Source organism: Heterocephalus glaber, unplaced genomic scaffold, assembly GCF_053883595.1.
Source record: "Heterocephalus glaber isolate CG9 unplaced genomic scaffold, H.glaber_assembly_v1.0 deba00001472, whole genome shotgun sequence".
In the NCBI taxonomy this organism is placed as follows: domain Eukaryota; kingdom Metazoa; phylum Chordata; class Mammalia; order Rodentia; family Bathyergidae; genus Heterocephalus; species Heterocephalus glaber.
Window position 1 is genome coordinate 32183260 of NW_028258315.1, and position 18122 is coordinate 32201381.

At 35.0% G+C, this 18122-nt stretch overlaps 1 protein-coding gene across 5 annotated transcripts in view; it reads left to right on the forward strand.

Moving 5' to 3' along the window:
* The window catches only part of Ryr2 (ryanodine receptor 2), a 676288-nt gene that overhangs the window by 557174 nt on the left and 100992 nt on the right, over positions 1 to 18122 (forward strand). For all 5 annotated transcript variants that reach the window (XM_087181253.1, XM_087181249.1, XM_087181250.1 and 2 more), the window contains 8 exons: positions 3241 to 3301; positions 4432 to 4670; positions 6059 to 6140; positions 9392 to 9522; positions 12515 to 12835; positions 14399 to 14639; positions 15000 to 15087; positions 17441 to 17533. In XM_087181253.1, coding sequence (XP_087037379.1) covers positions 3241 to 3301; positions 4432 to 4670; positions 6059 to 6140; positions 9392 to 9522; positions 12515 to 12835; positions 14399 to 14639; positions 15000 to 15087; positions 17441 to 17533 — 1256 coding nt within the window. The remainder of the gene's footprint in view (positions 1 to 3240; positions 3302 to 4431; positions 4671 to 6058; positions 6141 to 9391; positions 9523 to 12514; positions 12836 to 14398; positions 14640 to 14999; positions 15088 to 17440; positions 17534 to 18122) is intronic.

An 18122-nucleotide genomic window follows, 5' to 3' on the forward strand; every position in this document is an offset into this window, starting at 1 on the left:
GCTATATTTACTTAAAAACCTTAATCACTGCTTTCTTTTTTCTAGATTCACCATTTCTGGCTCCTTACCTATGCTAAAGGAGTTGATGCTTTTGCTTGGACTATAAATTAAAATGTGGAAGACAATACTTTCTTTTAACATTCTTTCAGGTCCTTTTCCTGCCATTTTTTACATTGAGGTGATTCCATTTAAAGTTGTTCTGTATGTAATATGGGGTATGAAGAAATATAAATGGAGTTTATATTTGTTAGTGTCAACAATCACAGAAATCTCATATTCCCAGTACACATTTTCATTTGACTGACAGAACTTTCTGGCCACTAGTGCAATTTCCCACTTTTGTATCTCAGAGTCATTCTATAAATATTTAATCAAGTGCCTGCTATGGGTTAGACACTATTAGACAAAGTAAACAAGAATCTCAACCTCTCAGGCTTATATGAGTAGAAATTTAAAGGACCTCCAGCCACTTCTATGGAAAAGGATGTGGTTCATCTTCAGCATAAAGTACAAACACTGATAATCTATAACTAGAGACACTAGATCAGAGGAGAATGGGATAGAAAAAGCATTGCATGTTTTAAGAAAAGAGCAAGGGACCAGGCTCTTTGATCTGGCCCTGAACAGTAGCTGCATAGACTGATAGGCTGTATTATTTTCCTTCTTCCCTACGGGTTTTCTCTCTCATTTCTGAACTGCGTCCTCCTTATCTTTTATGTTTCAAAACACTAACGGTTCCATGACCTTCTTCTGTATTTTTGTTGACTAATTTTATTGAGATTTGTGGTTTTTAAATTTATTTATGTACTTTTGATGTCCAAATGTATCCCTGCATTCCAGTTTTTTATACTATCTGCCTATTCCACATCTTAATAGGTCCATCACATTTAACATGCCCAAAGCAAGGGGGCACCCCCATACCCCCATACCCCCATACCCCCATATGTACACACTGCTTCCCCCCACACCACTGAATGCTACCACCATTCCACCTTCTGCTCAGGCAAAAATCCTTGATGTTATCCCTGCCTCTTTTCCCTCTCATCTCACATTCAATCCATAAGAAAATCCTTAAAACATATCCTTAATGTCTTCACTGCTAGTAATATCCTACTCCAAATTTGCTATCATCCGTCAAGTTCTTCAGCTTCTGCACTCCCTATTCCTGCTTTTTCAGAATTGTGTACCTTGTGAATTACTCCTTTTAAAACAGAAATTTTATTCTATCCCACCTCGCTGGTAAACTTAAGAGTACTTTCCTATTGCACTTTCAAAATTTCCTCAGTGCCTCTGGTTTCAAGGTTCTAGAACCTGGCTTTTCCCCAACTCTGTACCTTAAATTTCTCTTCCTTTCCCTTTGTCTCACAGCTTCAGCCACTGTGATGTACTTGCCTGCAACACTAGGTTCAGTTTTTACCTTGACCTTTACACCTGCTCTTCCTGTATCTGGCCCTACTCTCAGCCATATTCATGAGTAATTTGTTGCCTCATGACATTTAAATCTGCTCAAATGCCACTTCAAGGAGAGACTCATGACCTCTCAGTATTCTAGCCCATTGCTCTAATCCCTGTTGCTTTTTGTATTCTATTTATATAATTATGTATTTCCTTGTGGCCTAATATGTTATATGGTGAGTTTGGTTTTTCTTTTTTGTTGTTGTTTTTTGTTTTTTGCTTATTGGTTCCTTTTCATTATCTCTATTAAATTCAAGTACAAGGATTCTATTTTATTTCTTAATGAACACTGGAAGCCAGGCATGGGTGGTGTGTACCTTATAATCCAAGAGCTCTGGGAAGGTGAGGCAGGAGGATTACAAGTTTGAAGACAGCCTGGACAACTTAGTGTTAGCTAGACCCTGTCTCAAAATAAAAAAGGGGAGGATGCAAAGGCCCTGGGTTCAGTTCCTAGTACTAAAACAAAAAGAAAAACAAAACCCAAAATTGAAGGAGCCCAGTATTTAATGTTTTCTGGTTGAAACAATTAAGTGAATAATATATCTAAGGGTTATAGTAGATATCATGGGGCTGGCTTCTGCCAATAGATGATAGGCAAATAACAAATACTGCCTTTCTGTTCATTTTACCTTTGTTAGAACCAGAAATTCTGAGATTCAGAACACAAAGTTCATGAGACATTTTCTTTAAAATCTCAGTCTCAGAAATAAATACCTTAATTTTTTCTTATTTGTTTCTCACTAACCTGGCTTGGCCATGTTCTAAGATAATTATTAATTTCCATGTATATTTAAGTCTTTTAGGATACATTTTATATAAAGAATATAACATTTCCAAGTGTTTTAAAGCTTTTGTTGAAATAAGAGTTGTTACCCTCGGCACCCAGAACACGATGTATATGTGTGTGTGTGTGTGTGTGTGTGTGTGTGTGTGTATGTGCATATGCATGCATGTATATAATGAAAGTATAGAATGAGGAACAGATACTATCAAGTTATATTGAAGTGATCAAATTAGTACTTCGGATTCATCATTGTTTACTTTTTTGTATCCCTATCAAAAAATAAAATATATACAATACCTGTATCATTAGTGTTTCCATAAACTCTAATAAAGCATGCCAACCCAAACAAGTGAATCTTACCTTACTCTCAGGAAGAGTTACTCCCATTTCAAATATCTCATAAGAGTATTGTTTTATTTGTTCAACCTCTGATTTTTTTTTTACGTGCTGATTTTACAAGGTGTTTCCTTTCTGTCAAAGACCAACGATATTCAGGCAAATCAAATTATCTTCCTGCAATAAAATTCAGGCAAATTAATTCATCTTAAGGTAGTTGAGTGAAATAAGAAAGGAGAGACAGCTGGGGTAATTAAAGTGAAATTTAAATGTTTAAACTTAACCCAACTCATTTTCTAAAGGTTAAGAGCTGACTTTAAAAATCTGCCTACAATATAACTTAAAAATAAAATGAGGTAGTGTGGGGAGGGAGAACATACTTAAATAATTCAGTTAAAGTTCTTTTAGCTTTGTGCAGTGCTTTTGAATGCTTCTTGAGCATGTCAGCTATTTGATAAGACATGCTTTATTGCTTTTCTACTTACATTTGCATAACCACTTTTAAGCAGAAAAACTGCATGATTTCAAATTTGGTTATTAAAAAGTTTTTAGTTGAGTTATTCAATTACGCCATTAACTAATTTTTGCAACACAAATATTAATAGAAAAGAGGTACCTTGATAAATTTTCAGGACAACTGATTCAGCCTTTTGTTTCCCCTTCAGGAAATGATGCAACCTCAATTGTCAACTGTCTTCATATTTTGGGTCAGACCTTGGATGCAAGGTAAATGGACACATTTTCTTCTAAATGAATGAATGTACAAATGATACATAAGAATGCTAAGAAGGACCCAGGGTCTTGATTTTTTTTTTTTTTGAATTGTAGTGAAGACTTTAGTGTAAGTAAAAAGAAAATCTTTTGTAAATTATTGACATAATGGCAGTTTACTTATATGATTTTATATATAGGTTATTTAAATTTAAAGTAATTTCCATAGCAGCCAGGAATATAACTGAGGGCAGAGGCAGGAACGTATCATGGGAGAAAAGAATTGTACAGTGACAGCTTTAGAGGTCTGAGTAGCTCCAAGATGTGAGACATGTTCAACATTCATAATAAATCTTAATTTTCTGGAAAATATGAGAATTTTACCCTCATTTTGCAAATGAGTAAAGTAACGCTCAAGATTGCATGGTAAGCATAAGCATGCAAGCAGACTAGGTCCCAAGTTGGTATCCTTCCTACTCTGCTCTGTTGTTGACTTGATGAGAAATTGAGCTTTTGACCAAATAAAAAATTAGCTTATTTAATATGATATTATGTCAACCTTTAAGCTATACATTTAACTCATATAATATCTCAGATAAATAAAAATCTAGCTCATAGATGTCTCCTATAAAGGATATTTTTTGTCATTTGGTGACATGGTTTAGGCTGGCATTAAATGCTTTCATGCTCAGTGTCTCAGGAAATATTATTTGGTTGGATTTGGGATTAGCTAACTGGCTCAAATTGTATTGTATCAGTTATTTTATAACTATCTCAAAACTTGAGAGCATAAAGTACTCACACAGCCTTTTGCTTGGAGATCTTTAATGAAGTTGATGATGAAGCCACCTGAGAAAGGCAACTTACACAGCAATATTCCTGTAACTTCAAATATATTGAAAAAAACTGTTGTAGAGTTAATTTGAAAATGTAGTGGGCTAGGGATGTAGCACAGTGGTACTGTGTTTGTCTAGCATGCTTGAAGTCCTGGGTTTCATCCCCACCACTGCAAAAATAAAAAGTAAATAAAAGTTTGGTTGACTAAGTGGATGCTGTAATGGAGAAATAAACATAACATAGGATCACATATTTGCATTTCATTCGCACCATTGGAAGGTACAAGCTCTCCCATATTAATTTTCCAGGACTGTGATGAAGACTGGGCTGGAGAGTGTTAAAAGTGCACTCCGAGCTTTTCTGGACAATGCTGCGGAGGATCTGGAGAAGACTATGGAAAACCTTAAACAGGGCCAATTCACCCACACCCGAAACCAACCCAGGGGAGTTACTCAGATTATCAATTACACTACAGTGGCACTGTTGCCAATGCTGTCATCTTTATTTGAACATATTGGCCAGCATCAGTTTGGAGAAGATCTAATATGTATGTAAAATCTATTACTTAAGAGTTTCATTTTTGAGATAGTATAATTGTAAAAGCAACACCTGGGTCATTCAAGAACTTGCTTATACATTAAAATGCCTTTTTTTCCCCCAAAATTATACTTTGACATTTGAATTATAGGAACCAGTTATATAGAGATAGATCTCTGAATCCCATGGGCCCACTGAGAAGACTGGTAAAGCACTGGTTATAGACAGTAACTTCTACATTGTTGAAGTATGGGTTCCAAAATCTATTTCTCCTTTGCTTCTTTCAGTTACATTTTCTAATGCGTTTGGACCATATGACATGACCCATTGAGTATTTTTAAATTGTTTCATGAGCTATACTACCAACCAGTATGCAGACTACTGAGACAAAGTCTGTGTCTAAATGATTGGACTGCTAGGAGGACTCAATTACCTTTGGTTCCTAGGTTTTAGTCAGTTTTCATGGAGGACTTAATCGATTTTAGCTGGAATTCTGTAGTTACAAAAAGTATCTACAGACTTCCCAAGATTAAGTGGAAAACATAAAACACGAGCTGGACTAAGTTCCTGGTTTGCTGCTGGTCTGAACATGGGGCCCACCTAGGCACACCTCCATGTTGTGGCTTCCTCAGGTGGTGGGCAACAGTCTGTGAAAATTGTTATTCAGGGCCTGCCACAAATACCAGTTTGAAAACTTTGGTTTAACCAGTAGGAGCATTGCTCCCAGCACAGTGTGTACTCAGAAACAGGTCTGAGGTCAAGGCTTATTTCTTCACTCCTGTCGTGATGTATCCACCAGGAAAGGGTAGCTAAGTTAAAATTAGAAATTCAAAGTTCTTCGATTTCTTAGAATTGTAAATGTATTTTATTGGATAATAGATCATCTATAAGATTTTGTTTCATTTTCTACTTTTAATAAATAGAGTAAATGACTGATGTCTTAACAGTCAAGTCATTTGAGAAAGAACTAACAGACTGCTCCACCCAGTATTCTCATTAGCATTTGAGAGTTATGACAAACGATGCAGTTCTCACGTGCCTTAAGAACAAGAGTCAACATCTGCCTAGATCCCCCTCCTTGCAGATATTCTTGTGATTTTATAAAGATATTCTTGTGGTTAAATCTCCTATGCTTATACCTAGAGAAAAATTACAAAGAAATTGTTTCTGAGAATATTCTGGGTCATCACAGCATATTCTTTAGAATATTTTCAGCTCCCTAAAGAAAAGAATGTTGAGAAAAAAATGTTTTTTTAATTTTACATATCTGTTCTTATTTTGCTTTTTCCAAATGTTAAAATATTAGAATGTCTTTAATGAGGAATTTTTTAGCCTCATCTTTCTCAGGAGAGTTATAATAAGTGGTTTTGCTTTAAGTGAGATTCTCTTTTTCCTTAGTGGAAGATGTGCAGGTGTCTTGTTATAGAATTCTGACTAGCTTATATGCTTTGGGAACCAGCAAGAGTATTTATGTGGAGAGGTAAGAATTTGAAAATTTAAATTTCTGTTAATAGATGTTTCGAGACTTTTCATTTTATAACTTTATCCTTCTAAACTAAACCAGATAGACCTTTAAGCTCTTTGAGAGTATAGTAATTAGGCAATATTTAAGCTAAATAAAATTGTTAAAGGATAGTGGCATTATTCAAAAAAGTAAAAACAATAATGATAAAAACCGTTCTTAAAGTTGAAACAGAGTGCTTATGAATCTTCTGAAAAAAATCTGCTAGTTCAGTTTCTCATTGTAGATCAGAAATACAAAGTAGTTCTTAAAATCAGTTTTATTTTTGTATGTTCTCAAGTTTCTAGAGAAATTAGACTGATATTACCAAATGCTGTAGTCAGGGAAAGTAAGAACAGACACTGCATTGAATTTAAAGTAAGAGAACACTGGCAACTTCAATAAGAAATGTCAGAAAACCAGAGAAGAAAGCCAGGGTAGACAAAATAAGCAGACATTATGATAGCGTAGTCGGTGTGATCAAAATACTATTGGATGAATGTTTAATGTATTATAGTAAAGAACACATTGTCATTAGTCTCCCTTAAAGTACTCCTCCTCATTTCAAACACACTTATCCCATATTCTTGTCACTTTCTGAAGCAGTTCTGGACATCCCCTTTCCTGGGTATATTTAATTGCAATGTTGTTGCTGCCTCATTCTGAATTGATTCAAAATGTTTGCCTTTCATGGTTATTTTGATTTTGGGGGTGAGCCAGAAACTACATGATGCCAGATCCAGTCAATAAGGGGGATGAGGACACAGCATAATGTTTTTATAAGCCTGCCTTTCCGTTGCATGGCACTCAGTAACAACATTCTCCTTCACCATATTTTTCCTCTCACCTCGAAAAGACACCAGAACTGCTTCAGAAAGTGGAAAGAACAGTGGAATACATATGTTTCAAGTTAGGGGAATATTTTCAGAAGGATTAATGTTAATGTATCTTTTTAATATAATAAATTTTTAAAATTGAAATATTCTCCATATATTTTGATCTCATCTTGTAAAGCCTTCCCAAATTAATCTATAATTAATAGCACCACATTTTCAAAAAGAAATTTGCTTTTTATTGAAATTGACAAAATAATCTGCAAGTTTGTTTCAGAGTAAGCCCATGAAACTAGCCAGCAAAATGTTGAAAGGAAGTAAAACAATAATGAAAGGGTTTTCAACCAACCAAATATTAAAGCTCTTAAAGCTACAATAATGGAAATAGGGTGACAATTACATAGAAACATAAACTTAGATGAGTGGACAATGATAATTTATTTCTCTGTGAATATTTTCTAAATTATAGCTATATTTTATATTAAATTCTACTTTCATATGATTTTTGTATTTATAAAATACTTCAGACCAAGGAAGTAAATTTATTGTAGTGACATTTTATTTTGACAGGTAGGATATTTTTTCTTTTTCACTAACATAAAAAAATGCTAGAACTGTGTTCATAGATTCTTGTATGTATATATACTTATTTCCTTAGCTATGTCTCAGAATTTGGAATTCTAGATTAAAAGCGTGCATATAAGAAATTATTATGATACTTCAAAATCTTTTCACAAAATTGATGCAGTTTACACTCAACTTTTATAATCAAGTACTCGTTCTCTCATTTCTGATGATTTTTTTTTACTATTTACAAATATAATAGTTAAAACTGGGGTCCTATTTTTATTTTTAAATATATTTTCCTAATTACCAGTTACTTGCTGTTTTTCATATTTACTTTGTTATTTGTATTTCTTAATTTTATTATCTTTTCTCATCTGTTACTTTTCTATTAATGTTTTGTCTTAATAACCATTTTGTTCATTAAAATGGCTAATCTCTTGGCTATTATATTCCTGTTTTAAAAATTAAAGCATTTTTATACTTTGCACTATTAACATATAAAACACTATGTACAAATGGTGTTTTATGACATGGGAAATTTGAATTTTTATGTAAACAAATTTATCAATTGTTTGTTGTTCTTTCTCCTTAGTTTTATGATTTAAAAAGTTTATAGTACACTTTTAGCAGGTAAAATTCAAATATTTGTTATAGATATTTCATGCTTTCAGTTGTATTATATTTACCTTTTTAATCCTACTGTTCATTCATTAAGTATTAATTAAATGCCAGGTCTTGGGACACACCAGTGAACATGATATTCCCCACTCTCATGGATCTTATATCTGGTGGGAGAAACTACAACCTAACAAACAGTAATCCGATGAATACAATACTGTCAAGTTATGATTTTTTCTATGAATAAGCACCAGTATAGAGAACCAAGAAATCAGGAATGTATTTTTTCGAGAGTGACTTTTAAAACTCATAACTAATAAATATGCACAATCATAAAATCACCTAATATATTTCTCAGAACATAACCCTATTGCTAAGTGACATATGATTATTCTTCAAAAATTTAACAACTGCATCCTATGAGAATTAAATAATGTTTTCTTGATTATATCAACTTTAAGAAGGTTTTTATTAAAATCTTCAAAGGAGTTTATAATATGTTGAAATAGTTTTCATATTATTTTATATAGCTTAATGTGCCAGCAAAGTCTTGGGTTAAGCAGATTACTAATGGAGAGAGGGAATTAATATCAATGGCAGGAAGAGCCTTGGATCATATCCCAGATCAATTGATCATAGTCTGATTTCTTCAACAGCCTCCTCCTGCTGTAAATGATATATCAATTTTAAATATTTTCAATAGCATTTAGTATCTATCTTGTCTTAGCATTTCTATAGCTATCTTGAAATTACTTTTCTGTGGTACATTTGCAAAGAATATATTAGTATGTTAGTATTTGTGCTCCATTTTTAAACTTGTGAATCCAGTTAGTCACCCAGCAAGAGTTCTTCCTCAGTAGTTCATTCACCTAAATAAAGAAAAGAAGAAAGAGAGGGAAAGAAGGGAGGGATGAAAATGTTTAAATTTGTAGGAGGAAAAAAACCCAGTACTTTCTCATTTTGTTTTATCTTGTTATTTTGGTCTGTATTGTTTCTAACTTTTTCACTAACAGATAATTTAGCTTTTATTAAGAGGAGCATGTTTTGTTTTTGAACTCATATGATGTTTTACAATATAGAAATTGGATTAAGCCATTACTTTATGAGTAGCATTACAGTATTATTGTTCCTTTTCTGGTCAAACATGCCAATTTTAAAATAACTTCTTCAGTTATTCCTTGGGAGACAAAAATAAGCATTTTCTACTTGCAGACAACGCTCTGCATTAGGAGAATGTCTGGCTGCCTTTGCTGGTGCCTTTCCAGTGGCATTTTTGGAAACTCATCTTGACAAACATAATGTTCACTCCATCTACAATACTAAGTCTTCACGAGAGAGAACAGGTAACATTTTGAAAATACGTACAGCTAAAACTTAATGGCATTTGCTGTATTTTCCTGCAGTAATTCTTAATGGCCTATTTCACCTTATGATTTAACAACATTGCTCTTTGTTGTTAAGTGGTGTTGTTTGGTGTTACATTTTTTAGAATGCTGTATACTAGCCCCCTAATGTTTCTGAAAGAAAATTTATGTAATTGCTTCTAAGTTAATGAGCCAGAGACAAATGTTCATTCTTGAGAATAAGGCAAAATAATCAGCAAATGTGGGGAAAAAAGTCAGTCTGATTTCTTATTCATCTCCTGCAGTCGTTCAGCAAGGGTTGTGGCATTCTAATTCATCACATGTGTACCCTTTATGATTCATAGCCTTCATGACTAACATATCTATCTTTTTAGAATAGCTTTATTCTATGATTTTTAATAGTTTGTCTAAGTGTTTTATTATTTAAAAAACTTAAAAAATGAATCTGAGAAACAAACTCAACTTTACTTTGTACCTGGCCCAAGCATGTGTATCCCTCAGATCCATGTGTCTACATGCATACTGGATGGGTATCTACATACATCTACTCATGCATTACATTGCGTTTAATTTTGGAAAATCTGAATTTTTGCTTGGTAGATAGGCCCTTTTAAAAAACTTATCCTAATTGTAAAGCTTTTATAGCCATAGTTGATGATCTCAGTAGTTGGCCTTTGAGAACCTAACTGGAATTATTAACTAGGAATTGAATTGAGTTGAATGAACAAGTAAATTGGAAACTGGCTATTCTAGCTTGCACTTTAAATCCATAAAAGCAAAGTCTTCAGTCCCTGAACACTATGCACAAATACCCTACCATAGGATTTTCTTGTGGGATTTCCTCTAAGTCTGATAAGGTCGATGATATTTTGTTTGTTTTCTAATAACCCAAAATAATTCTCAAAATATAAACAAGATCTACCTGCTCTTCGTAAGTGCGTGTCTCTCTATGAGCTTCTTTATGTAACTGATGTTTTAGTGAGCGCTGTTGGTTGGTTACACTGATTTTACAGTGAGCCTATCAAATAAGGTACTTTTCAGTGACTTGAATAATTATTATTTAATTTACTTATAGTACTGATTTCATATAACAGATGAAAAAATATGTTGAATGGGCATAACATTTTCTACATAATTTCTATAATACATTTGTGAGCAGTTAGTGAAAAAATGGTGAAAACTGAAAGTGGTGATGCACAACTGTAATCTTAGCATTCTGAGAGGCTGGAATAGGAGGAATGCAAGTTTGAACCCAGCTGGGCAACTTAATGAGACCTTGTCTTCAAATTTAAAAAGGCCCAATGCAAAGGCCCTAGATTCAAGACTTGGAATTGAAAAAAAAAGGTTGAGTTAAATTATTAATCATCTAGATAAACATGAAGTCTTATTAAGACTTCTAGCCAGGGATGTAGCTCAGTGGTGCTGCACCTGCCTCGCAAGTGCAATGTCCTGAGCTTGATCCCTGGAACTGGAAAAAAAAAAAGACTTTTCTAGCTGTTAATATTTTTGACTATGAACTCAGAGTATTTGTTATCCTATGACAAGTAATGGAATATACAAAGCAGTAATTTACCTGCATATGTTTCCATAAAATTTGCATAACAAAGTAAAAGAATTAAATTTAATGATTTTATTCACCTTTTAATCAACTGATCAGTAGTCGGGTTTGTGATATACACTTTGGGAAGTAAAGGAGGTGTTCTAAAAGTGAATAATGTATCATTCTTTTCTTTAGGGAGTTTTTAGTTCCAGTAGAGGGTGAAAGATTGGTAAACATGTGTGATGAATTGCAGAATAAAAGCTAGGCATGGTGGCATGTGCCTGCAGTCCCAGCTGTCTCAGAAACTGAGGTGGGAGGCTTGCTTGAGCCCAGAAGTTTGAGACCAGCCCAGGTCAACATAGCAAGACCCTGGCCCAAAGTAGTAGTAATAAGAATAGCAAATAATTCAGAATGAAGAATATTAGGGTCACAAAAAAGCAATTTTAGCAAAGAACACCTGGAAAAACTGACTACCACTCATTCAAGATGAGTCTTGAAATTAGAACGCTGAAACACTGGTACATCGGGAAAAGTTTGAAGCATGTTGACAATGACTGGAGATAGCTTTCAGAAGAGAAAAGAGTCAAAGATAAGAGTGCACAACCAGAAAGTGGGCCAGTGAGTAAGTAGCCTTCCCATGTAGGGAAGGGGTGGAGATTATGCCAATGGCAAAGGGCATCCTTTTACAGGCTTTGCAAAGGGAGTAACATGAATAGATCTGTGTTTTAGTAATCTCCTGGGAAAGATCCTAAGGAAAACCAATTGAAAGTTCATCAAAGAGGAAAGATGAGCACAATTTTGAAGAGTTAAGGAAGAAGTGTGTTTCAAGAAAAAGGGATTTGGTCCGTGGTGTAAAATACCACTGAATGTGAGTGAGATGCAGGATGGAGAAGCATGGTGAAAAGTGGAAGTATCATTATTGTGGTCAGATGTGCCCCAGGAGAACTTTGTATCTGTAGAGGTTGCTGAGAAGGAGACATCAGGGGGAAGGGGCTGAAAATAGAGGGCTGAGCAAGGCCCCTAGGGAGGAGAAGGTGGCTGGAATATAGGAGGAACCAAGAGCGGGGCTCAAGACCAGTTCACAGACTGGAAAATGGAGGTCTGGGGGGGCCCAGATATAGATGGCTTGTAGGTCATGAGAGAGGGCACTGGGGAAAGAGACACAGGTTATTCTTGTTTGCCATAAAGTAGAGGAGCGACTGCTCAGGGATCTCACAGGGGTGACCATAAGGTAGGAACTTGGGAGAGAGAACCTTTGAAACAGATCCCACTAGCAAAGGTTGAAGAGGCCAGCTGAAGGCATGCAGGTGCTGCTGAGTTCTGAGCCCCAAAGTGAACTGGTTGCCCGTGTCTGTTGTACACAGTGGAGACTCGCCACCTTGTGCTAGTTCTTTCTTTGAACATAATCTGTTTCTGCCTGTGGTTCTGCAGCTCTCAACCTGCCTCCAAATGTGGAGGACATGTGCCCAAATATACCATCTTTGGAGAAGCTCATGGAAGAAATCGTGGAGCTGGCCGAGTCTGGGATCCGTTACACACAGATGCCACACGTAATGGAGGTGGTGTTGCCTATGCTGTGCAGCTACCTGTCTAGGTGGTGGGAACATGGGCCTGAGAACAATCCCGAGCGGTCTGAGATGTGCTGCACAGCACTGAACTCGGAGCACATGAACACACTCCTGGGGAACATCCTGAAGATCATATACAACAACTTGGGGATTGATGAGGGAGCCTGGATGAAGCGGTTGGCAGGTAAGATTTGGAAAGAACTGCACCCCTCTACAGCTGATTTATTTCCAAAATGATTGGTAGTACAGAAGCTTGGAATTGTCCTGCATCATTGTCATTCAGATTTTCTTCTATACTCAAAAAACACTGTTTTTGTCATGCTGGTTTAAGAAAATGTAGATAAAATCAAACATTGGATAACTTTCCACATAGTTACTACTTTTAAGTAAATATTTTCTTTGACAATCTTTGTAAGATCAATCAATAAGAACAATGGATAATGATTAATAAAATAAGTAAACAGTGACTGTGTAGATAGAGACAAAAATAAAACTGGATATTTAGGCAACCTTGTCCATCAGTCTGTCCTGTGCAGTGCAGGAAGAGCAATCAAAAGATAAAGTGAAATATTCACAGTTAAGGCTACCTACAAATATCGAAAAAATGTACGCAATTCAAATACTCAACAATTAGAATGTAGTTTAAAAGTTTATGTACATTCTCATAACAGAACATTGTGCCATCTTTAAGGATATAGGTTTCAGTAAACCTTTAGAAATGCTTATATCATGGAGAGTAAAGAGATTTTTTTCTTAAATAATGAGTTGAGAATGATATGTGTATAATATAAATGTTTATGAATTTATCTATTGATGAAAACTCCAAAGAAATACACCAGTGCCTTACTAGTTTGGATAAATGGTTATGGTTGATTTTTAACTTAGTTCTGTTTTGTACCTTTCCCCAATGTTTATATGTTACTTTTAGAGGGAAAATCTGTTTTGACATTGGCCTATACATATCATTAGAACTATCATTAACCACTACAACCATTACTAGAGAAAAGAGCAGTATTCTATAGGCTGAGAATGGGGAGAAGTGCAAAAGCTTTGTATTCTCATTGATTGCACAGCAGAGAGTGTGTCTCTCTAAAGAAAGGGCTGGGAACACTTTTATTTCTTTGTGTGTAAATAGTTGATTCCCAAGGTGAATAAAAGTCTTTCTTTAAAATTTCAAATTAGCTATCAATCTTTTAGATTTTCCATTGCCGGGACACAATACATGATACCTACGATTTAAAGGCAGACAGATTTAATTTGGCTTGTGGTTCAAGGGAATTCAGACAGTAGAATGCAGGCTGCAAAGGAGAGACATCATCAGAAAAGGGGGTGGCAGACTAAAGATGCTTAGTTCATGGTACCCAGGAAGTATAGCGGGGGACAGTTCCAGAGAGGAAGGGGTGAGGGACTGGAACAATACCTAAAGTCATGCCACTGTGACTCACCCAGACACATACAGAATGTATTTCCTAATCCCTTGGGCAGATCCTGAACCAATCAAGTTGATGCAATCAAGCTTAATCATCATATATGCACACTGAATTCATTTCAGCAACCATTTTTGAAGAGCAACTATGCATTTAGGTTTTGGTCCAGAAAAATAGCAGGATGTAGGTTTTGTCCTTAAGGAAATCAGGCACTGGGGGAGAGGCAAGTTTAATTAATTGCATTTGAATTGGCATTACAACCTCTCCCACTTTTAATGATGTTTTTATTGAGCAGAATTCTAATGTCCATCTTCAAACAGTGTTTTCCCAGCCTATCATCAATAAAGTGAAACCTCAGCTCTTGAAAACTCATTTTTTGCCTTTAATGGAGAAACTCAAGAAAAAAGCAGCCACGGTGGTAGCTGAGGAAGACCACCTGAAAGCCGAGGCCAGAGGGGACATGTCTGAGGCTGAGCTGCTTATTCTAGATGAGTTCACCACATTAGCCAGAGATCTCTATGCCTTCTACCCTCTCTTGATTCGATTCGTGGACTATAACAGGTATAATGTTCAGAAATAGTGAATTTCCCTTGTTCATTTTTACTTTCCTTGGCTTATGTGTTCCTACTGAATTGTTTCATTCTTCACTGGCTACTTGGCCATAATCTTGTTTACGGCTATAATACAATGAGATGCTCATAGGTAAATTAATTTTCACCAAGCACCTCCAAATTAGAAAGCACATTCTGAAGTATTTCACATATGAAAGTTAGCTCTTGGACAGTTACAGTATCTACAGGTTTTAAAATGTTATAGCTGTACTTTGAAGCAATTATGAGTTTCTAATTTAGGGAGAGAAGAAGATTTTTAAAAATTTATTAGCTTTAGGGAGTGAGATTTCTTTCTTACTTTGCAATCCAGGGCAAAGTGGCTGAAAGAACCTAATCCTGAAGCTGAGGAACTGTTCCGCATGGTGGCTGAAGTCTTCATCTACTGGTCAAAATCTCATGTAAGAGGATATTGATAGATGATGTCTGTGTTTGACTGATGTAAAGGTTTTGTAAACAGGAGCCAGGTGTCCAGCTCCCTTGCTAAACTATCTGTAAAACTATCTGTAAACTTTCTCAAATTTGTCTGCTGAAGAGAGAGGGTAGGTGCTCTTGGGGATTTTCAGAAAATATAAACCTTGTCTTGAATTTGTAATTTATCTTTTAAAAATCACAAAGGGCTGGGCATAGTGGCCCATGCCTGTAATCCCAGCTACTTCAGAGGCTGAGGCAGGATGACTACAAATTTGAGTCTCGCCTTGGCAATTTAGGGAGACCCTGTCTTGAAAAAAAAAAAAAGGGTTGGTAGTGTAACTCAAGTCGGAGAGCATTTGCCTGGCATTAGTGAGGCTCTGGGTTCAATCCCCAATATGGCAATCAATCAGTCAATGAACAGATATCACAGAGATTTTTAATTTCATTGCATAAGCATTTTTAAGGTTTGTCCCTAAATCTTAGAGTGATATTGGCATTACTCAGAGCTATGCCTTTTTTACACTCTAGCTTTCCCTATCCTTTGGCATTTCAGTGCCTAACCCAGCAGTTCTCATGTCTCAATTTGAATATACTGGTTTAATGTGTAAATTTATTTCATCATCACACACTCATTTCTGTAGGAATCTGATTTGGCTCATATTTTAGAATCAGTTGGCTTTTAAAGTAAAGTCTCTGCTAGGAATCTCCTTTATAAAAATTTCTAGAGTACATCTTCAGTGAATTTTCACTACTTTGTATAAGTAGAACTGTATTTTCTAAATCCGAAAAGGTTTTAATTATAGGAAGAATTTTAGGGTATTCTATGAGTCATTTGTAGTAACTGGCAGAATACACATAAACATGGGTATTTATCCTTGTCCCAAATTATTTTAAGAGCTTACAGTTTTTGTATCAACTATAATTCTATCACTTTGTGGGCAGGGGGAATATGTGAAACTAAAAATAAGAACTTCATCCTTAGTTTCACCATCTAAGGGATTGTCCTAATTTATGTTATCAGATTGTTTTACAAGTTAAATCACTTTCACTACATAATTTTAAAAAACTTTATATTTAATAATAGAATAATAAGTTTTTATTAACTACATCTAAGGAGTCTGTCAAACTTAATAATTATATTAAAAACATAAAACATGACTTAGAATATATAAAATGGCTTTAACCATGTACATTTGTATTTTCACACTGAGATTTATCATCTGTAATGTGATAGGAAATTATTTTAGATCCTCTGTTTTCCTCTAAGTAAAAGCAAATGATTTCTTATTCTACATAATTCATCTTAAAGTGATGTGCTAGATCACTCAGAGTTTTTTAAATAAAATTTAAAAATCTAGAAAAATCAATCCATCTTCAGCTGTGAAAGAACCACTCTGAATTGGCAATCATTTGCCTTTAAAATAAAATAAAACAAATACTCTGTTAAGATCTCCATCTATACTTCCTAATGGACAAGTAGGAGGAGCCCAAGAATAAATTACCTAAGAATACTAAAAGTGCATATTTCTCCTTATAAAATTAATAATATCCTACTGTATCAGTAACTAAAATACCAAAGGAGCTTCTTTAAATATATATGCAAGACAAAATTTTGGAACAATATATGTATTATAATCAGTATGTTTTTAGATGAATATCTAATACTTTGAAGAATAAGAAAAAAATCTGAATATATACTTTTGAATTTCATTTACATATTTAAAACACAAACCTCATAATATGGGTTATATTCTTCCCCAAATATTTACGTGTGTCAGATATATAGACCTCAGAATTATTCCAATTTTAGTATATGTGCTGCCAAAGTGAGCACTAGACCTCAGAATCACTAGCAACCACATCATAGTTTTAGGTATCTTTGGAAAGGCTATGTTTAGCCCAGCACATGCACAACTCTTTCTATTCTGACATATATTTTATCTGCTTTTAAAAATCATAACATTACTTTATTCATTTTTATTTTGAAAACGTAATAAAGAATGTCATGGTCAATTCGTCTTTAAATTGATCCCATTAATCAGCCTAATGGGGGCTTCAGCACTCATTCTATCACTTGGTAGTTGGTAGCTCTGTGATTTAAACTTTCCAAAGTGTCTCATCTTTGAAATATACGTATTTGTTTGCAGTTCTTGGAATGTTTACTCCTTAGCCAAGCAACCTCATGAAATAGTCAACAAGTATCTGTTCCCTTTCTTCATATGTCTTAAATATCAAATTAATACTTGTTCTTGAAGAGACTTTTGGCACCTGTATAACCTCTAGTTATATGGACTTGTTATCTAAGGGCTTTTAACTGACATTTCCTTTGCAACTTCTTAGAATTTCAAAAGAGAAGAGCAGAACTTTGTTGTGCAGAATGAAATCAACAATATGTCTTTCCTTATTACTGATACCAAGTCAAAGATGTCCAAGGTATTATTCTAATATATTTCTCTGTTGTTTCATGGAGTGATGGGTTTGATAATGTTACTTACTGATTAAAAACATGAATACCATTATAAGGGTTACTAGGATTCATTTGAATCAGGTATTACTGGGTAAGATGTACAGATGCAGAAATGAGTGGCATGAAGGAAGAACTTTTTACTCACAGAGCCTAGAAACAGAGCAAACACTGTAGAGGTATCATACACGATGTACCAAGGAAGATGTAAGCAAGACCCTTAGTATGCTTTCCATGGTGAGACAGGGTATGCAGGGTTAGGATTGGCTAATTTGAATATCTGTACACAGGCATCTATGGTGGTTTGGTTCTTGGCCCTGGGGAGATGAGAGTAGATGGGGAGTGACCCAGAATGTAAGCGCCTGATAAAAAGGTGGAAGAGAGGTAGGCTCATATACGTAGGTTTGTACATACAGGAGAGCTGACTGGGAGTCATTTATTGCTCTATGAATCTCCTGCCCTAGGAAGGGCCATATTTCCAGAGACTGCAAGGCCCCAAGATGTCAAAATGTTATAATGACATGCTTTACAAAAGCACACACATGCACATGTACACAC